We start from the raw sequence: 26,417 nt of genomic DNA, 5'->3' as shown, positions 1-26,417 counted from the left end.
TATAATGAGGTGTGTACCTGTTTAAAAACAGTTGCTATATAATAGTTAAACCTACAATAGTAAGATATCGTTAATGAATATTGGATATATAGAGCGCATTTCGAAATTAAAATTCGTCTATTCACCTTAATTCTTAACGATTATTGAGATGAGACTGTGTTATTGTCTAGGTATTATTTTGATAAACTTTGGCTACTTATTAGGTAGGTTCTTTCACTTTTATGTTTGTTAATTTAAATATGGAAACGCATCTTTTTTGTGCCCCATGTGCCTATGTCTGGGCTTAACCAGGTGGATAGTTTTCCTTGAGGATGAACTGTACCCTTGTGAAAACTACTTTATTGTACTAAGATCAACCTTACGTTTTTCAAAAACATTTTTTTTTAAGTTTTACAAAAGATATATGAAAGAATAAAATGAAAAAAAGAGGTTTTAACATAACTGTATAGCTGAATTGGTTTTCCTACGTAACAAATCGCGCTACTTAATTTCTTCCGGTTTTGGTTTATTTTTATTTGTTCTTTTTTTCTTTTATTTCTTCATATTTTAAGAAATTCTGAAAAATAGCAGCGCTGTTAACACAAGACTTTAGTCAAATGATTTTTAATTTTCTGTTTCATTCCAAATTCGACTACGGTGCCGATGAAGTTTCCTGTACGATTATATTGTTGACTTAGCTCATACTAAGTGAGAAATATTTTTAAACAGGTCTTGAAGTACGATTATGGCCGGTTAATGCACGAGGAAATGAAGGTTTTGTGGAAGTATATCACGATGACACGTGGGGACTTATTGGCAGTCCTGAATACAGATTTTCAGACGAGACGTCTGCATTGTTGTGCAAGACATTAGGAATAAGGTATCTCTGATTTATAGTAACGAATCTGAATATTACATTGATATTTTGATTAAGTCTCGTTCTCACATTTGCTGATCGAATTGAAATATATAAGTACCAAAATGTATTTGGCGAGCCTCTGGCGATCAATAAATAGTATTGAAACTATATGAATATAATATCACATATCCAAATAAAGAACATAAACCTAACAATCAAAATTGTTTTTCATTGCCATGGTTTTGGGAAACACTTAAAAACGCGTGTCTATACCATGTGCATATATATAACGCATATGACGTCACGTAAAAATATGTGCACGCCCTTGCCATATCGTTTATACGGAGTGGCCAAAACCACACAGGCATGTGATAACTTTGTGAAATTTTACTGGTATCAATCTCAATGTGTATATATTGAAAAATAGGTTATGCTGTTTTTGACAAGACAGATAAAATACATATCTTAAATAGATAAAGCAGACTGTGGCATTGTTATGTATGGTTAAACATATGACTTGTATGAAATCAACTTTTGTCTATAATTATATAAACATGAATGTGAGCAAAAGGCTATTGAACTGTATACAATATTAACAGCGACTTTGGATACAGTTCCGGATGGACTTCCATAGACAACTATGGTGGAGTAGCATGGACATACGGTCTAGAGTGTTATGGTAACGAAACAGTTTTAGACCAATGCCATTTTCCATACAAATGGAAACTAGATAGCTACACAAACAAAACATACTGGGGCTATAGACACGGTACACGGTTGTTTTGTGTAGGTAAGTACGTTATCATATGTTTAATGTATCGTTGTCAGGGGCGTACCTCGGCTTATTATAAGTGTACGCCGAGTGCCTTTTTTTGGCCGAAGGATCGCCAGAGACTTATATATCAAATAAAGCTGTGAGCTATAACTAAGGATAAAGGGGATATTCAAGCTAATTGTACTACTATTGTCTTTATCTGTATGTATGAAAATAACATCAAGTACATATATTGAATGTAAGAGAAATAGCACGAAGTATAACGTGTACACTGTTTTAAATAGTTCAAAGTTATTTGCTTTAAGAAAAACAAAACATAGCCAGGTATCTCTCTTGTAAAAAAGATGGGGTTTATTTCTTTTTGAAACAAGTTTAGTTTTTTCTTTGTTTTTTTTCTTTTGTTTCACCATAACTTAACGTGAGATATAATCAAGGAAAATATGTTTTAAAAATGATCTGTATGACTTTAATACAAACACAACAGCTTAAATGTTTAGTGTAACGAGATTTTATCGTATTCGCACCTAAAATGTAGTATCGCACGATCATTTAGCTTCCTTAAAAAATCTTTTAATGCGTATTATGTCAATGTTGTAGACAATAAATATTTTCTTCAACATTTTTGTTCTCAACTCTAGTCTTTCAATTTCCATTCGAAATATTTAAGTTATTTCATTACGAAGTGTATATATATTACTAACTTAAAAATAATTTACTGATTTATAGTTACAATGTAAAATATAAAAAGACATTCCATATAACTAACTCACTCCCTTCCATTGTGCTGCAAACGCCAAGTTGCAAACAAGATCTTTATTTTGCATATAGATCTAGATGTAAAAAATGAAATAAATGTTTACTTTTCACTGATTCGATTCTTCTGAAAACAATGATTGTAATATATTGGGCAATTTCTTATCCTTTTTGGATTTTGACGAGGTTTATTATTAGCATTATAACGCTTAACTCAAGCTGAAAAAAGAGAAAATTCCACATATCATATTTTTACTCCCTTTCTTCATAATTAAAGTTTTGATTGTGCATAAAAAGGTAACGCATATTCTGTAGTACCTGTAGTATCAATTAGCAGCTACGAATATGTTGATTGATCTTCGCCCAAATTAATGATTTCATTTTTGATTTTTTTTTTCGAAATTTTTTTCTTTTTATACGCCCGAGCGTGTTGGCGTATCGGTAGGTACGTCACTGGTTGTCTTGCAGTTTATCTTCAAGGATCTGTATAATTTAATTACAAGATTAATAGATTATTTAATTTACAATTATAAAATGATGAGTCTTTATGAATATTCTATTGCAATTAGATTGGTAAAAATAGATCGCAGTAACGTGTATTTCTGAAAAAGTGCGAAAACAATCATTGCTTGTAAACTTGTTACAAGTGGTTTCCAGTGACCATACAGGAAAACGAATATTAACACTTATATATTTTTTTATTTTTCACGATGCATTACAAATATTGAATTTCGTTAAAACGGTTAAATAATGTTATACACTCTTGCCATTTATGTGTGTTACTGTTTGACGGACTGTTTGAATCGGATTTGCATATCATAATTGTCATTGTTATGGTGTAGCATTCTTTATAACAGTCCAGCCGGTGTATTTTGAAAACGTTTCAGTTTATTTAAGTAATTGAATTCAAATTTCATACATAAAAAGAATCGCGAAAAAGTATATTTAAATATGATTTTGTATCCCATTTAGATGCCCAGATAACTGGTGGTCCGACACAAAACAGTGGGCTTATAGAGGCATCGTTAGATGGTAACACGTACTCTCTGTGTTATGACGGCGTAGACATGAATGCTGCAAATGTTGTGTGTAACCAATTAGGATACGAGTAAGAAAATAAATCACATGCCTTCTCTCCCTCATCATTTCCCAACAAGGGGTGATTTTTACCTTAGGGATATAACCTGATTATTGAGGTAATAAATATATTGTATCAAAGTTTGGGGACATTTCTGTTGAAAATGTGTCAGAGTTAAATCGTAGACATATTCATGCACAGTGCGTTAACTGTAGTGCAGGTATTAGCTACCCGCACTCCAGAGCATGCCCATTGATTGGCTCATTTTTGCTGGGGTTTACATATTGTGACAGCAGAGAAAGGGAAAGCGACAGAAATATCATATTCAGATGTTCGTTTATTCGTTCCTTTCTGTCGGGGTTTCATTTTGTGACAACAGGGAACGTGTTTTTTATGTTTGACTATGATACAAAAGAGAAAAGAACATCAAAACACTCGGCAATTCTGATTAATTACTCGGGGGCTACCCCCCCTCGTACAAATCAGATAGCCTCGTGTTTCGATGATCTTTCTATTACTTATACTATACGTAAATTATACTATTTTCAAGGGGGTTAATAAACATATACTATTTTCAGTTGGATATATAGACATATTATAATATTATTCAGTGGGGAATATAAATATATTTGATACTATTTCAGTGGGGTAATAAACATATTATACTATTTTCAGTGGGGTAATAAGCAAATTATACTATTTCATTGGGATAATTAATATATTACTAGGATACTATTTCAGTTGTTTAATGAGCATATTATACTTTTTCAGAGGGGTAATTTATATTTTATACTTTTTCAGTGGGTCAATAAGCATAGCACATTTCAGTGGGATAATAAACATATAATACTATTTCAGTGGAGCAATAAGTATAAAAAGAAAAGAACCTGGTGTGTATCCTTTATACAGGAAAAAATTATCGTGCACTGGTTGTGAATATTCGTTGTCCGAGTGTGACCGCTCTCAAAGTTTGACCTCTAAATGTATTTTTGCTGCAACTGTCACGTGCAAAGGTGAATCAATTTTTTAACGAATGTTATATTATTATTTTGCTTACCTTTGGGTAAAAAAAACCTTCAGAAATTTATTGAACTTTAGGAAATTCTAACAGACTTTATCTAATGTTAAAGATTCTGTATGTTGTAATTAAGGTTGATATGTTACCACACTGAAGTGAAATTTTATATATGTATATAATAATGCTTCTAAAATAATTTTAAAGCATTCTAATTGAAAGGAAATAAATTTCTTATTCCCTCTCTTTATTAACATGAAATGTAAATTCGGTAATATCTTTACAAATAATGCTTTTTGGAACTTGCAATATTGATAAATCTTCATTTGAGCATTATATTTATGATATAAAACCATAAAAAATTGAGTTACAGGATCTTTAATATTAGAATGCACCAACTATGATTTTGAAGCTGCATTCCCTATAACAGGTCAAGTTGATTGCCGCCCTTTATAGAAAATTGCAACTTTTTAAATGCCATTACATATTTGTTCCAAGACTTGCACTGTAGTAGTATAAAAGATGCAAGGTTTGTTTGTTTGTTTATTCGTTTGTTTGAGCATAATTATTCTAATATATAATTTTTTAATTTAGCTGTTCGATTGGCAAGGATGAATCGGTATACAGACGAGGGTCCTGTTGAAGTTTTCCACAACGGGTCTTGGGGTATGATCGGGGATCCAGGATTTAGATTTAATGACGAAACAGCATCTTATCTATGTAACAGATTTAATCTGGGGTAATATAATTATTGTCAAGATTCAAAGAAAAAATGTTGAAATAATAAATTTTTTTGTGATATACATTTATTTAAAAAATGTATGCCATGTCGTTATTGCTATACAAACAGTTTTGTTTCATTTTAGTAACGTTGGATTCAGTACAACAGGTAACTTATTGCAGACCTATGGCAGAAAGGCGTGGCTTAGTTCTTTGTCTTGTTTAGGGAACGAAAAAGAAGTTATGGAATGTAGCCATTCTCGTTTCTCGACTGTGCCATCGTTACAGCATACGTACAAAAGGGGGACATGGTTGTACTGTTTTGGTGAGTATATAAATGCAAGAATAAGAAGTACAATCAAACAAGTGTTTTGGGTGTTGCTTTCATTTAATTACGCCCTTCCTTGTTGATCTTGTTTTTTTTTTCTCATATTTTACCGACCAAAAGTCAAAATGAACCAACTTTTTAAAAAGACATATCGATGGACAGTCCTTAAAGATCATGAGGCTTTTTTTATAGGAAATGATGAAAGAGTAATTTTAAAGAAAAGATAATTATCACTTTTCTTTACAGTTTTTTTACACAATTTTTACTTCATAAAAAAGCTATTTGGTATAGTTTTGTCATCTTAATGCGCGCCTTATTTCCTCATTTCAACTTTTTTCAAAATATTTTTATTTAGATGCTTTATGCAAGACTTTAAAAATGATCCTTGCAATTCTAAAATTTAAATCAGAATAATTGCAACTGATTGACTTCCTTTGTGTATCTCCTTTTGTTTTTCTAATTCGGAGTTAAATAAGGAATAAAGGAACGGGTTCCTTTTTCCTTATTCAACTTGAAATTGATTCAAAATATTTTAATGCAGATACGTTATTTAATGATCTTGATGATTGATTATTGCAATTCTAATTCAGGTTTATCAGAAATAATTGCAAATGCTGTACTTTTTATCTTTGCGGATCTTCTTCAATTCCTTTTTCGAAATTAAATAAGTAATCAGGAACTGATTCCTTAGTCCTTGTTCGACTTGAACATGTCTTCAAAATTTCGGCTGGATTTTTTGCAATGATTTTAAAGATTTATTTTTGCCCATTCTAATGCAGATTTATAAGTAAAACGTTAGTGCAGTTGCTGTCTCTTCTGTTCCTTTTTCAGGGTTTCAGTGTGGTTCTAGTTTGCTGATCAACCATAAATAGTTTTAATATAAATAATTATTCTCCTGTTCCTTATTTAGATATGAAGAAGGAATCAGGATCTGGTTGCCTATTCCTTATCTGAAAAAGGAATTATTCGAAGAAGGAAAAAAAACTGGTTCCTTATTCCTTTTTCAAATCTAATAAGGAAATTCGAAAAATATTTGAAAAAGAAATAAAGAAAACAGAATAAGGAACTTACTTTATTTACTTGCCAAAACATGGCCTCGTTGCTTTAAATGTTTGGGGTTTTTTCAAATCACATGGGTTTTTTTTGTCAGCATACATTCTATGGCAGTTTTTGGCCAATCAAGTACTTGAAAACCTCAAATCCATACTTCATGATATTCATGATTTTTAAACATTTTTTTACAAGCTATATTTGAATATATTTTCATTACTTCTTCTTTTCACAGCAGGGAATGATGTTTCTATTTTACACATTTGCTTTGTTATAACCTATTTTTGAATAGGGTTCGATGTGACTCAGATGCGACTCACAGGGGGCGTAAACCAAAATGAGGGGCGTGTCGAACTCCTTATCAACGGTAGATGGGGTTACATAGCAACACATGGCATAGCCAATATGGAGACAGATAATGCTGCCAAGGTTATCTGTAGAGAGATGGGGTACAGGTAAAACAATTTCTTATAAATCAGATAAACACGAAAAAAACAAAAAAAACAACGAAAAGAAGAATTAGTTAATAAATGAAACATTTAAAGTGTAGATTTTTAGGTATTCTGAACATTAAATGAAAGTACAAAATGTACTAACGGTTGATTATTATAGAAACCTAATAAGAATGTTCATGTCAAAAAGACCACTTCCCTCATGATTTTAATGTTCAGAGAAATGGGAAAAACTCGAGGAATTAAAGTTGATTGCACTTTTTTAGAAATAAGAAAAACATGTTTGGAACTGCAAGGTCTTTCTTTGTTTGGTGTTCTTTTGTGAGTCTGTTTTTCCTTTTATTGTAAGCGTCGAGGCAGTGAAACCAGGGAAACGGAATCCCTAATGAACACTCATGCAGGCTCGGTTTGTTTGACCTTGTTTATGGTATATGTGAAAGCTACCGTCCATGTCGGCCATCTAGATCCAGCTTAAGCGAAACTATTCTGTTAAATCTGTTATCCAAATTTTGTAATTAAACATTCATATGATTTAGTGATAAATATAGCAAAGCCTGTTATGTTTTTCAAGATGCGTTCAAACATTTCACAGGGCGGGAAATACTTATCAAACAATGTTTGCATATATTTCTTATATTTTAGTTTTTGGATGCGTTTCATAGAAAGTCCAATGTGTATCATAAGCCTTGGGACATAATACCAACTTAAGATCATTTTAAATTCAGTATGTTAATGTGCATCAACATTGCTACAAAGACATTAAAGATGTCATAACATATGGATCTTAAGTTATGACATATTCTTTGAAACACAAAATGGTCACAGTTTTGGTCTTTAGACTGATTTCAGACAAAGACTATGTAAAGCAACCCTAGAAGATTAAATCTACACATCAGGAGGGTTGGAGGTTTGCCCCTTTTAAATTATGATCATATGGAACTGTAATTATCTGTTTAATATAAATACTTTCCAAACAGTTACTTTATGATATGATCTTATCGTTGTAGTGGACAGGGTTCGGTGCTTTCCGATGGAAACCATGGTCGGAAACATTGACCTTTTTTCTGGTTTTGTCTTTATCTAAAAATTGCAACGGCAACGAAAGAAGTTTAGCAAGCAGTGGCTGGTTTTTTATAAAGGATCGGGGCTGCCTAATGACGTACGAAACCCCCCTACCCACTTAAGTACGATCGCGTGGTAAATTATTTTTCAATTAAAACCCTTTATCGACTTTATTTGTTTACCCAATGGGACTTGTCGATTTGTCCTATAGGTAATTTTTAATTTTTAAAAAAAAACGGTTTTTTGAATAAAAAATATAATAGTCCAGCAACAAACAAGAAAAGACTGGAGAACAAAGATTTACAATGAAAAAGACGTTCACTGAATGCTACTCCCGACAAAAGCCAGAAACACAGGACCACCAGAAAGGAACCCAGTGGGTCACCGGACATAAATAGGAGAAGTTGGGCCAGACTCTACATATGTCCAGCATTCATAACTCTGTAGGAGCACATTTGTCTCGGAGCACATTTGTCTTACGTAAGACCGATGCGGTCGCATTTGTCCAACATGAGATAAATGGGACCCCAATTGTCTACCCCAAAACACTCATTTGTGTGACAAAGGGTCATTAACGCACATTTGTTCATGTTTTTTTAAGGGACAAGAAAGCACATTTTTCTCGTGTCATTTTTTATTAATAATTTGTCACATATTTTCCCACGTCAAAAATGATTTCGCCGTATTACCCGATGTCAAATTTAATCATCAATAGGTTTGCTAATGCTTTTTATGAAACTTACGCGAGACAAGAAAATCCTTTGAGGCAATATACCGCTAAATAGAATTCCCTAATATATAAAACTGACATTTTTCAAAGAGCTACAAAACATAGCTAGACCCATTTTACAGAACAAATACTTATTTCATTTTATACAGCTATGATTAGGGTTAGAGTGAGAAAAGTAGGGGTCATGTATCTTCTAAGCAAAATTTCTAGCGTCACACTTGTTACTATAAAATTACTTAAAATTGCACTGCTGTGACGTGGAAGAACCAACAATACTAAAATTAAAATTCACTTTATCAAATACATCGTTTGCTCGCATTTTTGCTACTAAAATGTCAAAAGCATATCCATGGTGAAATTTAAACAGAAAACAGCTTAAATTTAGACGTCTATGGCCATGCAGAGTTAAAAGGTAGTGTTGAATAGCCTGTCCACCATTACGCGACAAGGCCAGATGCCGCCCACGTTGGTTCCTTTACAAAAGTCAGGTCTTTTAGAAGCACAGGCACGAAGTAATGCACGATATATTTTACCGAGAGACACGAATGCAAATTTCCGGCAAAACATGAAGCGAGGCACGATATTCTACCATGAAATCTCTCGGGACGGGATACTTTGACATTGCGAGATCTCGTGTTATAATATCGTGCCTCCCTTCGTGTCTCGTCGGAATGTCGCTTTTTGCCCGATTCTGTGAGACCCGATATTCCATAATAATGGCATTATCCGGATCCTTTTTGGAACTCATGCACGTTGTAAGTGCTTTTTCAATGGCGGATCTGAAAGCAGCAATTCTCGGAAAATGGCGATATTATATGTATATATATTTCTATATATTTCTGGTGAAGACAAAATACGTGCGGGATGGTCTTCTCATTTTCACTTAGATCATGTTGGGGCCTCCGTGGCAGAGTAATTTAAAACAAAACACTTGCCCCATAAAGCTGTAGGTTGACACTCACTCCGGGCGTCGAACTATTCATGCGAGGAAGTCTGTCCAGGGTCCAAATGCGGAATACGTATTCGCGTGCGTACGTAATAATTATCGCGTGCGCACGTAATAAATAAATAAATCATATGTCCCTTTCATGCCACCGTGGATAATACCTTGTTGTTGCTTAGAATATTTCTTAAATCATTTATAATATTTTTAGCATCGGAAAGAAACGTGTCGCAATTAATAATGATAAGCATGGACTCACCACATATCTGTTTGGAAGTGACCTAAAATACAGAAAACATAGAACATGGCTTAGAGACGGTATACGGACGGACATAATTATTACCTGAAGAATATGAGACAAATGTGCTTCGAGTGTCTTTTCTATTGTGTGTCGAACACATCTGTCTAATTTTCAATTTGTCGCAAATATGAATTTTTACCAGCACATCGGTCCCACCTCGTGAGACAAATGTGTTCCGAGACAAATGTGCTCCTACATAGCTCTATAACGATGGCACTTTGCGAAGCAACGTAGCTTTTATCAAATGGTTGAGACATTGTATAGAGTGTGGTCCTTATGTAATTCTTATGTAATCTTGTTGTGATTAATGCTTCCGAGTGATCACTTTGTTTCCAGATTCTTATACTTCACAACAGCAGGTGTCAAGTGCCGTCTGGCAGTTGTAAAAAGCTGCCCCGTATTTCACTTCAGTGTTGCTATATTTTTCTGGTCCTTCGGGATCATTGATGCCAACACTATTTAGTATTGAGAATTTTAGTACCGCGAATTGAGTACCGCTCAAGCGAATTGAGTACCGCTCAAGCTGGTGCTAGGGGGCTTGAGGGATGTTGCACTTAATCATTATTCCTCATGTACAGACTCAATCAAACCGAGTCTGCAATTCTTATGGGATCACCTTATTTCCAGATTCTTATACTTCACAACAGCAGGTGTCGAGTGCCGTCTGGCAGCTGTAAAAATTTGCCCCGTACTTCATTTCAGTGTTGTTATATTTTTCTGGTCCTTCGGGATCATTGATGCAAACACTATTAAGTGTTGAGTATTGAGTACCGCTTAAGCCTGTGCTAGGGGGCGTGAGGGATGTTGCACTTAATCATTATTCCTCATGTACAGACTCAATCAAACCGAGTCTGCAATTCTTATGTTATTTTGTTGTGATTTATGCTTCCGAGGGATCACTTTGTTTCCATATTCCTATATAAAAAGTTTAACATTGTCGCATGGAGTGTGGTATTATATAAAAACGTAAAAAGTTGTCGTATGATGTATGTTTTTAGAAGAATTGACTTGAAACTCATACATTATTTTCTAGCTTTGCCTTGAATTTAGTGACCAAATTATTAAAATGATTTGATGGTTTGTTGTTTCAATTGATTATGTTTTATTTGTGTTGTTTCCTTTATTTTCTGTCATCAGGTAGAAAAGGTATCGGATACGAGCCCAATATTTCCGGTTAGTATAGAAGTAGGTGACTTTTGTTATTTTTATTGACCAGAAAATTGCTGATTGTTTTCAATTTCATATTATTTCTCAATAACTTTTAAATAACTACAATATCTACATTTTTACATTCCGGGCGCCCTGTTTAGAGCTAATCTTATTAATATTTACCCGTCACTGACATGATAGGTGTCGTGGAGCACTTGCCTATCAGCCTTGCATACTGATTTATATGTTTTTTTCTTCTTCTTCTTTTGTATTTTGTCTCTTTTCTTTGACAATATTTACTTGATTATATGATTATTATAATTGGATTACGTTTCTTCTATTAGAATAAATGTATTTATAATCCTACAATTTACAACAGGCTTTATTTTCATAGTCAGGTTGTTGTTTCTTCAAAGCATCTTCACACATAGTGTTGTTATGCTTGATTTAGAATTTTCCCGTTCGCGTTTCTTTTCACTTCTTTGAAAGAATGTATGTACTTAAAAAAATATTTCTTTTGAAGTCCGAAATACACTTGTAATAAAGTATACTATTTTTATGTAGGTACCGAAATAAATTCTTGCGGAAACGAATCTCGGTATTTACAAAAGAATAAATCTGATATTGATTCCGGGTTGGAATTTCTTGGAATTCGCTTGATACCAAAAGCCCAGTTTTCGAGAGTTTTATTTTCAATCTGAAAGAACAGTTTATAAAAGATTAACTTTTACAGAGATAAATTACTTTCTCCCATATTAGTATCATTTATTTCCGTACAAAATATGTTACAATTGCGTTCGAATTCTGTATATCATAATGCACAACAATATCTACTTTAAAGTCTAGCAACTGACAATATTTATGACCGACAATAACAAAATACTAGTATCTTCAATTAAATGGACCAAAACACAAAACCTAAATATTGTAAAAGGTAAGCTGTTGAAAAAGATTAATATAATGTTTAAAATATCTTAGCAAACGTACACAAATGCATTGGTTTTCTTTTCTGTATGATTTATATTGTGCATGCAGTTATTGCCACTGTAATATTTCATGTTTTAGTTTATACTGTTTGAAGCAATCTCAGATCTAGATAAATTTTATGTTTTCTTAAATATGGGAAGTTACATTACATTCTTTCATATTTTCAGGCTGACGTATAGGAGGGTTAAAGATCAAAAACACCGACACATGACATTTACATCTGAAACTTATTTACCGTTGAAATAGTTCTTCGTTCAAAAGGAAATAAAATAATAGTATCTAAGGTTTTTCTTATTCATTGGACAAATATTACAAATCAGGTTTGAATATTTGGCAGCAAATGAACAAAAAACAACTTATTTCATAATCGAGCTTGTATAAATATTTTCAAACGTTTATTCTTTAAATCAAAATGTTTCCAATAATTCTTCCCATATTGATAGGCAGTTCTAAAAAATAAAAACTTTCACATTCAGCAGTTTAAGATTATTCTTATCAGTGTCAGAATTGTCAGTTGATCAATCTAATTTTTTTCTTGAAGCACTCACATCACCTTTTCTATATTAAGAAGGATATCTTGTAAAAACGAGATCCCTCGGAAGCATTAATAACAGCAGAATTACATGAAAATTGCAGACTTGGTTTGATAGAGTCTGTACATGGGGGATAATGAAAAAAGAGCAACATCCCTCACGCCCCCTGAACCGGCTTGAACGGTACTCAATTCTCAACACTTAAAAGTGCTAGACTCAATGACCCTGAAGGACCAGAAAATATAACAACACTGAAGTAAAGTACGGGGCAACTTTTTATGGCTGGACACCTGTTGTTCTGGTATATAAATATCTGGTAAAAAATGTCGAGTATAGAAATTAAATGTGTACTTTGGCGAAACTGCCCCTAGGTTATTATTTGCAAACAAAGTGGAGGGGAATAAATCCCCCATATTTACTGCATATAAAACGTTTTCGAAACGTTCATGTTTTGCAAAATTGCAATATTTCTGTTATAAACATGGAATGAAAAGAAGATAAAAAATGTTAAAAATTTAAAAATTTTTCAAAAAAATTTATTTTATGATTTTTTTCCCAGCGAACTTAAAAAAAATGGGGAAAAAGGATACCCGTTTTTGGTTTTTCATTTCTATTGTTTTTATATAAAAACCAAAATTTAAGCATGGGAAAAGTTTTTGTAGACCGGGGGAAATTATTTAAAAAAGTGTAAAAGGTTCAAAAAGAATACATTGTTTGCCATTGGGGAAACCCTAGTGGTTTGTTCTAAAATTTTTTCCGTTTTTTTCAACTGACAAAGAGTCCCGTTTCTTTTTTTATATTTTCAAGGGTTTTTAAAAAATACTTAATTTAAGGGGCCAGAAAACATTAAACATCAAATGAATTGTTGTGGGGCTAGTGAGAGAAAAAAGTCAAATTAAAATTCATAATTTTCCGGTAATTCACAGTATTGAAATGGAAATTGGAGCCCCTCGAACAAGAAAAAAAAAAGATATTACCAAAGAAAAAACCCGGGCATGCCCATACAACAACCCAAAGTCGTCCCCCACGGGTCTTCAAGGATCGGAAAATTTTAACCCCTCTTTTATAAAAATGATGTTGAAAGGTCTTTTTATGGCTTTTTTCTTTAAAAAAAAATTTTCCCGTCCTGAAGGGCGCCTTACCCTTTTGATCATGGTATACGTTTAAGGGGGGCAATATGTCGGGAATTTTTTATTTCTATAATTTTTTTTTTTTACTAAAAAGCGTTAAAAAATATGAAAACAAGTGATATGATATTAATAACCGGTCATTCTTTACGTTCAGTAAAGGTAGATTATATTTTGTGAATGCATCGTGTACAAATAAAAACAAAGATATTCTAAATATGTAAACATCATATTAAAGATTGCAGTACAAGTTTTATGAAACTCATGTATTTCCAAAGGCAGCGATTTTAGGAATTATGTTATTTTTTATAGCAAATAACTTTTTAGCTCACCTGAGCTTGCTCAGGGTGAGCTATTAGGATCGGTGAATGTCCGTCGACCGTCGTACGTCCACAATTGCTTGTGAACACTCTAGCGGTCACATTTTTGAACCAATCATCATCAAACTTTGTCAGGATGCTTTTTTTAGTCAATTGCTTGGATGAGTTCGAACATGGGTCATCTCCGATGAAAATCTAGGTCACAGGAGCTATAAATAGAAAAACCTTGTGAACACTCTAGCGGTCACATTTTTGAACCAATCATCATCAATCTTGGTCAGAATGCTTGTCTAGTCAATTGCTTGGATGAGTTCGAACATGGGTCATCTCTGATGAAAAACTAGGTCACAGGAGCTAAAAATAGAAAAACCTTGTGAACACTCTAGTGGTCACATTTTTGACCCAATCATCATCAAACTTGGTCAGGATGCTTCTCTAGTTGATAGCTCGGATGAGTTCGAACATGGGTCATCTCGGATGAAAAAGTAGGTCACCGGAGCTAAAAATAGAAAAACCTTGTTAACACTCTAGCGGTCACATTTTTGCATCAATCATCATCAAACTTGGTCAAGATGCTTGTCTAGGTGATAGCTCGGATGAGTTCGAACATGGGTCATCTCGGATGAAAAAAAGGTCACCGGAGCAAAAAATAGAAAAACCTTGTTAACACTCTAGCGGTCACATTTTTGCATCAATCTCCATCAAACTTGATCAAGATGCTTGTCTTGGTGATAGCTCGGATGAGTTCGAACATGGGTCATCTCGGATGAAAAACTAGGTCATAGGAGCTAAAAATAGAAAAACCTTGTTAACACTCTAGTGGTCACAATTTTGACTCAATTGTCATCAAACTTGGTCAGGAAACTTGTCTAGGTCATTGCTGGGAATAAATTGAACATGGGTCATCTCGGGTGAAAAAGTAGGTCACCAGAGCTAAAAATAGAAAAATCTTGTTAACACTCTAGTGGCTTCTGTTGTGATCCAAATATTCTGTTAATTGGTCTGAAAGTTTGTTTTGATGATTTCTAAGTCAAGTTCGAACATGGGTCATCTTGGATGAAAAACTAGGTCACACCGCCCAAATATGGAAAAACCTTGTTAACATTCTAGTGGTCACATTTTCGACTCAATTATCATCAAACTTGGTCAGGATGCTTGTCTAGGTAATTGCTTGGGTGAGTTCGAAATTGCATGTGGAACTAGGTCACCGGAGCTAAAAATAGAATAATCTTGTTAACACTCTAGTTGCTACTGTTTTGATCCAAGTATCCTGGAAATTGGTCTGAAAGTTTGTTTTGATGATTTCTAGGTCAAGTTTGAATATGTGTCACCTGGGTAAAAAACTAGGTCGCACTGCTCAAATATGGATAATCCTTGTTAACACTGTAGTGGTCACATTTTTGACTCACCTGTCATGAGACTTGGTCAGAATGCTTGTCTAGGTAATTGTTTGGATGAGTTTGATAAGTCAGGTGAGCGATCTAGGGCCATCATGGCCCTCTTGTTTTTCTTTCAGCAGTTACATTGTGTGTTTTATATGTATTGTTTTATTTTAACATGTTGTAATTCATCAAATGATGTCATAGTGAAATAAAAAATTCTATCCGATTTTTAATTAATGATATAATTGACAGTTTGTTGTTTAACCCACCACAAAACGGATACGTATCTTTAGCCGCATTAATGAGTTATCTATTTTGAATAATTGTAATTTATGACAATTACGACTATGTTAATAAAATAATGTTAATAAATAGTGGTGTTTTTGAGTGCATTTGAAAATTTAATTTCATCTTTTTACTTTTATACTTTACATTAATTAAAAAGAGAGTGCTATACATATAAATCTTTAAAATAAACAAATAAAAGATAAGAGAAACATTAGAGATCTTACTACGAGGGTTATCCAAATATTTCTATTTCCTTATGAGCATTCGTTAATCTATGCAAAAGAATCCCACTGACCCTGAATAACATGGCAAATGAAAATAAAACTGTATTTTTTAATAACGTCCAAATTGATTTGTAAAATGATAATGTTACTTCAGTTTCAAATACATGCTTATCACAAAGTGCATGGGCAGAAAAACCTGAAAATCAAAGAAAGCTATATCATATTATCTTTCTAGATAAAGAAGATATTTCATGAGTTATGTGATATATTAATATGTCCATCGGATGTTACTTCAAAACACACTTTTAAAGTGGAAATTATATGTTTCAAAACTGCCGGGACCTCCTTTATTTTTGTAATGTAATGAAAATAAATAACCGGTAGCAACTTTAAGTAAAGTTCATAAATTTATCAGTGTATCGTGCAGAATTTGAGAGAGTCTTAATATGTTACAAAATGCTACAAAATAAAGTTATTATGATAAATCATTTCTTGTCAAAGGAAAAGGTTTTGATAAATGAGAAATTATTTGATAGAAAATTCAAAATTAGCTCTCTTTCAAAACATATTTGCTACTGTATTGTTTTATTTGTTTATTTTTTGTATATGTAAGGCCTGAAGAAAAAGCAATAACAATTAAATGATGTCATAGAACGATAAAAATTATGATCCGTTCTTAAGTAAATAATTTGTTGTTTTAAACCACAACGCGGATATTTAAAACTTATATAATGAGTTGTATACCTGTTTAAAAACAGTTGATTTATAACAGTTAAACCTACAATAATAAGATATCGTTAATGAATATTGGATATACTGAGCGCATATCGAAATTAAAATTCGTCTATTCACCTTTATTCTTAACGATTATTGAAATGAGACTGTGTTATTGTCTAGGTATTATTTTGATAAACTTTGGCTACTTATCAGGTAGGTTCTTTCACTTTAATGTTTGTTTATTTAAATATTGAAACGCATATTTTTTGTGCCCCATGTGCCTATGTCTGGGCTTAACAAGGTGGATAGTTTTCCTGAGATGAACTGTACCCTTGTGTAAGCTACTTTATTGTACTAAGATCAACCTTATGTTTTTCAAAAAAAAAAACAGTTTTACAAAAGATATATGAAAGAATAAAATGGAAAAAAAGAGGTTTTAACATAACTAAATAGCTGAATTGGTTTCCCTACGTCACAAATCGCGCTACTAAATTTCATCCGGTTTTGGTTTATTTTATTTTATTTTTTTTTTTTGTTTTTTGTTTTTTTTTATTTATATTTTAAGACATTTTAAAACTTCTGAAATATAGCAGCGCTGTTAACACAAGACTTTAGTCAAATGAGCCGCGTCACGACAAAACCAACATAATGGGTTTGCATGCGCGCAGTCTCATCAGGATCCATGCTGTTCGCTTACCAACTCTATTACAAGTAGAGAAACTGATAGCGAACAGCATGGATCCTGATCAGACTGCGCGGATGCGCAGGCTGGTCTGGATCCATGCTGGTCGCAAACCAATTATGTTGGTTTTGCCATGACGCGGCTCATATTACTGACTAAGCTCATACTAAGTGAGAAATATTTTTTTAAACAGGTCTTGAAGTACGATTATGGCCGGTTAATGCACGAGGAAATGAAGGTTTTGTAGAAGTATATCACGAGAACACGTGGGGACTTATAGGCAGTCCTGCTTACAGATTTACAGATGAGACGGCTGCATTGTTGTGCAAGACATTAGGGTTAAGGTATATTTGATTTATAGTAACGAATGTGAATTTTACATATATATTTTGATTAAGTCTCGTTCTCACATTTGCTGATCAGATTGAAATATATAAGTACTACATGTACAATGTATTTGGGGAGCCTCTGGCGATCAATAAATAAAATTGAAACTGAATATAATATCACATATCCAAATAAAGAACATAAACCTAACAATCAAAATTGTTTTCATTGCCATGGTTTTGGGAAACACTTAAAAACGCGTGTCTATACCATGTGCATATATATAACGCATATGACGTCACGCAAAAATATGTGTACCGTTTATACGGAGTGGCCAAAACCACACAGGCATGTAATAACTTTGTGAAATTTTACTGGTATCAATCTCAATGAGTATAAATTAAAAAAGAGGCATGACTTGTGATAAATTTATTACATCTTACTTTTATCAACCTCAATTAGTATAAATTGAAAATTACGTTTATGCTGTTTTTTACAAGACAGATAAAATACATATCTTAAAAAGATAAAGCAGACTGTGGCATTGTTATGTATGGTTAAACATATGACTTGTATGAAATCAACTTTTTTCTAAAATTATATTAACATGAATGTGAGCAAAAAGGCTAATGAACTGTATACAATATTAACAGCGACTTTGGATACAGTTCCGGATGGACTTCCATAGACAACTATGGTGGGGTAGGATGGACATACGGTCTAGAGTGTTATGGTAATGAAACAGTTTTAGACCAATGCCATTTTCCAAACAAATGGAACATAGATAGCTACACAAACAACACAGATTGGGGCTATAGACACGGAACACGGTTGTTTTGTGTTGGTAAGGACGGTATCATATGTTTTAATGTATCGTTGAACTTGTCTTGCAGTTTATCTTCAAGGCTCTGAATAAATTAATTACAAGATTAATAGATGCGCAGGCTGGTCTGGATCCATGCTGGTCGCAAACGCATTACGTTGGTTTTGTCGTGACACGGCTCAAATGGTTTCCAGTGACCATACAGGAAAACGAATAATAACACTTGTTTTATTTTTTATTTTTCACGATGCATTACAAATATTGAATTTCGTTAAAAGAGTTTGGTGAAGTTATACACTCTTGCCATTAATGTGTGTCATTGTTTGGCGGCTTGCACAAAAATCGAATTGGCAAATCATTATGGTCATTGGAGCATTCTATATAACAGTCCTGCCGGTGTATTTTTGAAAACGTTTCAGTTTATTTAAGTAATTGAATTCAAATTTCATACATAAAAAGAATCGCGAAAAATTATATTTAAATATGATTTTGTCTGCCATTTAGATGCCCGAATAACAGGTGGTCCAACGCCAAACAGTGGGCTTATAGAGGCATCGCTAGACGGTAACAAGTATTCCCTGTGTTATGACGGCGTAGACATGAATGCTGCAAATGTTGTCTGCAACCACCTAGGATACGAGTAAGAAAATAAATTCCATGCCTTCTCTCCCTTATCATTTCCCAACAAGGGATGATTTTTACCTTAGGGGTATATCCTGATCATTGAGGTAATAAATATATTGTATCAAAGTTTGGGGACCTTTCTGTTGAAAACGTGTCAGAGCTAAATCGTATACATAAACATGCACAGTGCGTTAACTGGAGTACAGGTATTAGTTACCCGCACTCCACAGCATGCCCATTGATTGGCTCATTTTTGCTGGGGTTTACATATTGTGACAGCAGAGAAAGGGAAAGCGACAGAAATATCATATTCAAATGTTCGTTTATTGGTTCCTTTTTGCTGGGGTTTCATATTGTGACAACAGGGAATGTGTTTTTATGTTTGACTATTCTACAAAAGAGAAAGAAATTCAAAACACTCGGCAATCTGATTAATACTCGGGGGCTACGCCCCCTCGTACAAATCAGATAGCCTCGTGTTTCGATGCTCTTTCTATTACTTATACTATTTCAGTTGGGTAATACGCAAATTATACTATTTCAAGGGGGTTAATAAACATATACTATTTCAGTTGGATAATAGACATATTATACTATTTCAGTGGGAATATAAATATATCATACTATTTCAATGGGGTAATAAACATATTATACTATTTCAGTGGGGTAATAAGCAAATTATACTATTTCATTGGGATAATAAATATATTACTAGGATACTATTTCAGTTGTTTAATAAGCATATTATACTTTTTCAGAGGGGTCATTTATATTTTATACTATTTCAGTGGGGCAATAAGCATATCACATTTCAGTGGGATAATAAACATATAATACTATTTCAGTGGAGCAATAAGTATAAATAGAAAAGAACCTGGAGCGTATCCTTTATACAGGAAAAAATTATCGTGCACTGGCTGTGAATATTCGTTGTCCGAGTGTGACCGCTCTCAAAGTTTATTCTCTCAATGTATTTTTGCGGCAACTGTCACGTGCAAAGGTAAATCATATTTTTAATAAATGTTATGTTTTGCTTATCTTTGGGTTAAAAAAACTTTCAGAAATTTATTGAATTTTAGGAAATTCTAACAGAATTTATCTAATGTTAAAGATCCAGTATGTTGTAATTAAGGTTGTAATGTTACCACACTGAAGTGAAATTTTATATATGTATATAATAATGCTTCTAAAATAATTGAAAGAAAATAAATTTCTAATTACCTCTCTTTATTAACATGAAATGTAAATTCGGTATTATCTTTACAAATAATGCTTTTTGGAACGTGCAATATTGATAAATCTACATTTGAGCATTATATTTATGATATAAAACCATAAAAAGATTGAGTTTCAGGATCTTTAATATTAGAATGCACAAAATACGTTTTAGTAGTTTATTGCGGCCCTTTATTAAAAATTGCTAGTTTTAAATGTCATTACATGTATGTATACAAATTGTGTTACCATAATGTGTGTAGAGTTGAAAACCTAACATATTTGTAATCTGACTTGCACTGTAGTAGTATAAAAGAGGCAAGGTTCGTTCGTTCGTTCGTTCGTTCGTTCGTTCGTTCGTTGTTTGAGCATAATTATTCTAATATATACTTTTTTAATTTAGCTGTTCGATTGGCAAGGATGAATCAATATACAGACGAGGGTCCTGTTGAAGTTTTCCACAACGGGTCTTGGGGTATGGTCGGGAATCCAGGATTTCGATTTAATGACAAAACAGCATCTTATCTTTGTAACAGATTTAATCTTGGGTAATATAATTATTGTCAAGATTTAAAGAAAAAAAAATTGAAATAATATTTTTTTTGTGATATACATTTTTTTTTGAAAATGTATGTCATGTCGATATTGCTATATAGACAATCTTGTTTCATTTTAGTAACGTTGGATTCGGTACTACAGGTAACTTATTGCAGACCTATGGCAGAAAGGCGTGGCTTAGTTCTTTGCATTGTTTAGGGAACGAAACAAACGTAATGGAATGTAGGCATTCTCGTTTCTCGACAGTGCCATCGATACAGCATACGTACAAAAGGGGGACATGGTTGTACTGTTTTGGTGAGTATATAAATGCAAGAATAAGAAGTACAATCAAACAAGTGTTTTGGGGGTTGCTTTCATTGAACGCCGCCCTTCCTTGTTGATCTTGTTTTTTTTTCATATTTTACCGACCAAAAGTCAAAATGAACCAACTTTTAAAAAATACATATCGACGGGCAGTCCTTAAAGATCATGAGGCTTTTTTTATAGGAAATGGTGAAAGAGTCATTTAAAGAAAATGATAATTATCACTTTCTTACAGTTTTTACACAATTTACTTCATACAAAGCTATTTGGTATAGTTTGTCATCTTAATGCGCGCCTTATTCCTCATTCAACTTTTTTCAAAATATTTTTATTTAGATGCTTTATGCAATGACTTTAAAGAATGATCCTTGCAATTCTAATGCAGATTTATCAGAAATAATTGCAACTGAATACTTCCTTTGATATCTTCTTCTGTTTCTAATTCGGAGTTAAATAAGGAATAAAGGAACGGGTTCCTTTTTCCTTATTCGACTTGAACATTGATTCAAAATATTTTAATGCAGATACGTTATTTAATGATCTTGATGATTGATTCTTGCAATTCTAATTCAGGTTTATCAGAAATAATTGCAAATGCTGTCTTTCTTTCTTTGCGGATCTTCTTCAGATCCTTTTTCGAAATTAAATAAGTAATCAGGAACTGATTCCTTAGTCCTTGTTCGACTTGAACATGTTTTCAAAATGCGGCTGATTTTTTGCAATGATTTTGAAGATTGAATTTTGCAATTCTAATGCAGATTTATAAGAAAAAAGTTAGTGCAGTTGCTGTCTCTTCTGTTCCTTTTTCAGTGTGGTTCTAGTTTGCTGATCAACCGTTAATATTTTTAAAATAAATAATTGAGCCGCGTCATGACAAAACCAAGGGTTTGCGATCAGCATGGATCCATGCTGTTCGCTATCAGTTTCGCTACTTGTTATAGGGTTTGTAAGCGAACAGCATGGATCCTGATCAGACTGCGCGGATGCGCAGGCTGGTCTGGATCCATGCTGGTCGCAAACCCATTATGTTGGTTTTGTCGTGACGCGGCTCAATTATTCTCCTGTTCCTTATTTAGATACGAAGAAGGAATCAGGATGTAGTTCCCTATTCCTTATCTGAAAAAGGAATTATTCGGAGAAGGAATAAAGAACTGGTTCCTTATTCCTTTTTCAAATCTTAATAAGGATATTCGAAAAATATTGGAAAAAGGAATAAGGAAAACGGAATATGGAACTAACTTTATTTACCTGTCAAAACATGGCCTCGTTGCTTTAAATGTGTGGTTGTTTTCAAATCACATGGGTTTTTGTTGTCAGCATACATTCTGTGGCAGATTCTGGCCATCAAGTACTTGAAAACCTCAAATCCATACTTCATGAACTTCATGATTTTTAAACAATTTTTACAAGCTATATTTGAATATATTTTCATTACTTCTTCTTTTCACAGCAGGGAATGATGTTTCTATTTTACACTTTTGCTTTGTTATAACCTATTTTTGAATAGGGTTCGATGTGACTCAGATGCGACTCACAGGGGGCGTATACCAAAATGAGGGGCGTGTCGAACTCCTTATCAACGGTAGATGGGGTTACATAGCAACGCAAGGCATGACCCATAATGATACGGATAATGCTGCCAAGGTTGTCTGTAGAGAGATGGGATACAGGTAAAATATTTTCTTGTAAATTAGATAAACACGAAAACAAGAACAGCGAAACGAATAATAAGTTAATAAGTAAAACATTTTAAGTGTAGAGTTTTTAGGTATTTTGAAAATTAAATGAAAATACAAAATCTACATTGCTACAAAGACATTAAAGTTGTCTTAACATTTTGGTCTTAAGTTATGACATATTCACTGAAACCCAAAATGGCTACATTTTTTGTCTTGGCTAAGACTATGTAATGCAACCCTAAAAGATTATATCTACACATCAGGAGGTTTGGAAGTTTGCCTGTTTTTAAAAATGATCTCGTGGAACAGTAATTATCAGTATAATATAAAAACTTTCCAAAATATTTACAGTTACTTTATGATCTAATCTAATCGTTGTAGTGGACAGGGTTCTGTGCTTTCCGATGAAAACCATGGTCGGAAACATGACCTTTTCTGGATGTCTTTCTTGAAATGTACAGGCAACGAAAGTAGTTTACAGCAGTGCAAGTTTAATAAAGGATCGTCGCCTATGGCGTACGAACACCCCTTCCATCTTAGAGTACGATGCAGTGGTAAGATTATTATTTCAATCAAACCTTATCAAACTTTATTTGTAAACCATGGACTTGTCGTATTTGTCCTAAAGGTACTTTTCATTTTTATAATAAACGGTTTTGATATAAAAAATATATAGTCAGCAACAAACAAGAAAAGATTTGAGAACAAAGATTTACGATGAAAGGGACGCTCACTGAACGCTGCTCTAAACAAAAACCCACCAGCAAGGAACCCAGCAGGACACCGGACATAATTAGGAAAAGTTTAACCAGACTTTACATATGTCCAGCTTCCATAGCTCTATAACGGTGGTCCTTTGCAAAGCATGTTGCTTTTTTCAAATGGTTAAGACATTGTATAGAGTGTGGTCCAACATGTATATAAAACATTAAATGTTGCCTATGATGTATGTTTTTAGAAGAATTGGATTGAAAATCATACATTTATTTTTAACTTTGCCTTGATTTTAGTGACAAAAGTATTAAATGCTTTGATGGTTTATTATTCCCAATGAATATGCTATGTTTTATTTAAGTTGTTTCTTTTATTTTCTATCATCAGGAAGAAGAGTTAGCGGATACGAGCCCCACATTACCGGTTAGTAATGAAGTATGGTAGCTTTTGTTACTTTTATTGACCAAAAATTTGCTGAAATTCTTTCAATATCATAGTATCTTTCAACATTCACAATATCTACTTTTTCACATACCGGGCGCCAAGTTAAGGTGGAACCTAATTATTTTTTCCCGTCACTGACGTGATAGGGGTCGGGAATACCCGCCTATCAGCCTTGCATAGTGATTTATATGTCTTTTTTTTCTTTTCTTCTTCTTCTTTTTTGTATTTTGTCCCTTTTTTCTGACATATAATTTACTTTATTTTATTATTATAATAAATGGATTACGTTTCTTCCATTAGAATACATATATTTATAACCCTACGATTTACAACAGACTTTATTTTTATAGTCATGTTGTTGTTTTATCAAAGCATCTTCACACATAGTGTTGTTATGCTAGGAATTTCCCTTTCGCGTGTCTTTTAACACTTAGAAAGAATGTATGTACTTAAAAAAATATTTATTTTGATGTCCGAGATACACTTGTAATACAGTATACTATTTTTATGTAGGTACCAAAATAAACAGATTCTTGCGGAAACAAATCTCGGTGTTTACAAAAGAATAAATCTGATATTGATTCCGGGTTGGAATTTGCTTGATACCAAAAGCCTTATCCTATATAAAGAACAGTTTTTAAAAGATGAACTTTTACATAGATAATAGCAATTACTTTCTCCTATATAAGTATCATTTATTTCCGTACAAAATATGGAACTATTGCGTTCGAATTCTGTATATCATAATGCACAACAATATCTACTTTAAAGTTTATCAACTGACAATATTTATGACCGACAATCTAAAATAACAAAATACATGTATCTTCAATTAAATGGACCAAAACACAAAACCTAAATATTGTAAAAGGTAAGCTGTTGAAAAAAGATTAAAATTATATAATGTTTAAAATATCTTAGCAAACGTACAAGAATGCATTGGTTTTCTTTTCTGTATGTATTATATCGTGCATGCACTGTTATTGCCACTGTAATATTTCATGTTTTAGTTTATACTGTTTGAAGCAATTTCAGATCTAGATACATTTTATGTTTTCTTAAATATGGGAAGTTACATTATATTCATTCATGTTTTCAGGCTGACGTATAGGAGGGTAAAAGATCAAAAACACCGACACATGACAATTACATATGAAACTTATTCAACGTTGAAATAGTTCTTTGTTTAAAAAGAAATAAAAGAATAGTATCTAAAGGTTTTCTTATTCATTGGACAAATATTACACATCAGGTTTGAAGAATTGGCAGCAAGTGAACAAAAAACATTAACTTATTTCATAATCGAGCTTGTATAAATATTTTTAAACGTTTATTCTTTAAATCAAAATGTTTCCAATAAATCTTCCCATATTTATAGGCAGTTCTAAAAAATAAAAACTTACAAATTCATCAGTTTAAGATTATTCTTATCAGTGTCAGAATTGTCAGTTGATCAATCTAATTTTTTCTTGAAGCACTCACATTACCTTTTCTATATTAAGAAGGATAAATCTTTTGTAAAAAAGAGATCCCTCGGAAGCATTAATAACATCAAAATTACATGAAAATTGCAGACTTGGTTTGATAGAGTCTGTACATGGGGGATAATGAAAAAAGAGCAACATCATCACGCCCCATAGCACCGGCTTAAACGGTTCTTAATTCTCAACACTTAAACGTGCTAGACTCAATGACCCTGAAGGACCAGAAAATATAACAACACTGAAATAAAATACGGGGGAACTTTTTTGGGTTTCGACAGCATTGAACCTGCTTTTGGGTATATAAATATTTTGGTAAAAATGTCGAATAAGAAATTAAAAGTGTACTTTGCGTAAATGCCCCCAGGGGTTTTTATTTTCAAAAAAGTGTAAAAAATCCCCCAAATTTTTTACATATAAACTTTTAGAAACTTCGTGTTTTGCAAAATTGCATATTTCTTTTTAAACATGGAAGAAAAGAAATAAAAAGTAAAAATCAAAAAATTTTAAAAAATAATATGATATTCTACAAAATTAAAAGGTGTTTACTATTGTTGTTTTCCCTTTAAGACATGAAAAGTTCTGTCGAAAATGTGTCTCAGCCGTTGTAACGTAAAAGGTTCAACAGAATACATTGTAGCCATGTGTACCGTAGTGGTAGTTCTAAATTATCCGTTTTATTCAACTGACACGAGTCCCCGTTTCTTCTTTACATTTTCAAGGTTTATAATACTACTTAAAGCTACATTTAATAAATTTCATAAAAAAAACTAAATAGCGACATTTCATTAA

General features: G+C 32.9%; 1 protein-coding gene and 1 long non-coding RNA gene across 7 annotated transcripts; both read left to right on the top strand.

The window, feature by feature from the left end:
• Positions 1–25,554, top strand: LOC132713450 (scavenger receptor cysteine-rich type 1 protein M130-like). Of its 6 annotated transcripts, none has more exons than XM_060696060.1 (11): positions 1–203; positions 709–859; positions 1,438–1,628; positions 3,339–3,474; positions 4,303–4,457; positions 5,054–5,198; positions 5,326–5,504; positions 6,850–7,012; positions 23,368–23,540; positions 24,088–24,123; positions 25,244–25,554. In XM_060696060.1, exons 1-11 carry the CDS (start codon positions 149–151, stop codon positions 25,246–25,248), a joined length of 1,389 nt encoding a protein of 462 aa, XP_060552043.1. In that variant the 5' UTR covers positions 1–148; the 3' UTR covers positions 25,249–25,554. The 6 variants fall into 6 exon arrangements, with proteins under 6 accessions (XP_060552043.1, XP_060552042.1, XP_060552041.1 ...); XM_060696059.1 differs by lacking the exons at positions 5,326–5,504; positions 6,850–7,012 and adding exons at positions 21,120–21,298; positions 22,815–22,977 and having other exon boundaries at positions 24–203; XM_060696058.1 differs by lacking the exons at positions 4,303–4,457; positions 5,054–5,198; positions 5,326–5,504; positions 6,850–7,012 and adding exons at positions 20,074–20,228; positions 20,847–20,991; positions 21,120–21,298; positions 22,815–22,977 and having other exon boundaries at positions 29–203.
• LOC132713454 (uncharacterized) lies at positions 8,786–12,464 on the top strand. Its single transcript, XR_009623451.1, has 2 exons — positions 8,786–11,230; positions 12,349–12,464. It is a non-coding gene; the product is annotated as an uncharacterized LOC132713454 (long non-coding RNA).
• Positions 25,555–26,417: the final 863 nt, after the last annotated feature.

This window comes from Ruditapes philippinarum, unplaced genomic scaffold (genome assembly GCF_026571515.1).
Source record: "Ruditapes philippinarum isolate M1 unplaced genomic scaffold, ASM2657151v2 ctg6163_1_1_1_1, whole genome shotgun sequence".
In the NCBI taxonomy this organism is placed as follows: Eukaryota; Metazoa; Mollusca; class Bivalvia; order Venerida; family Veneridae; genus Ruditapes; species Ruditapes philippinarum.
Note: the sequence above shows the minus strand (reverse complement) of the source record. Positions and strands in the feature narration are given on the sequence as shown.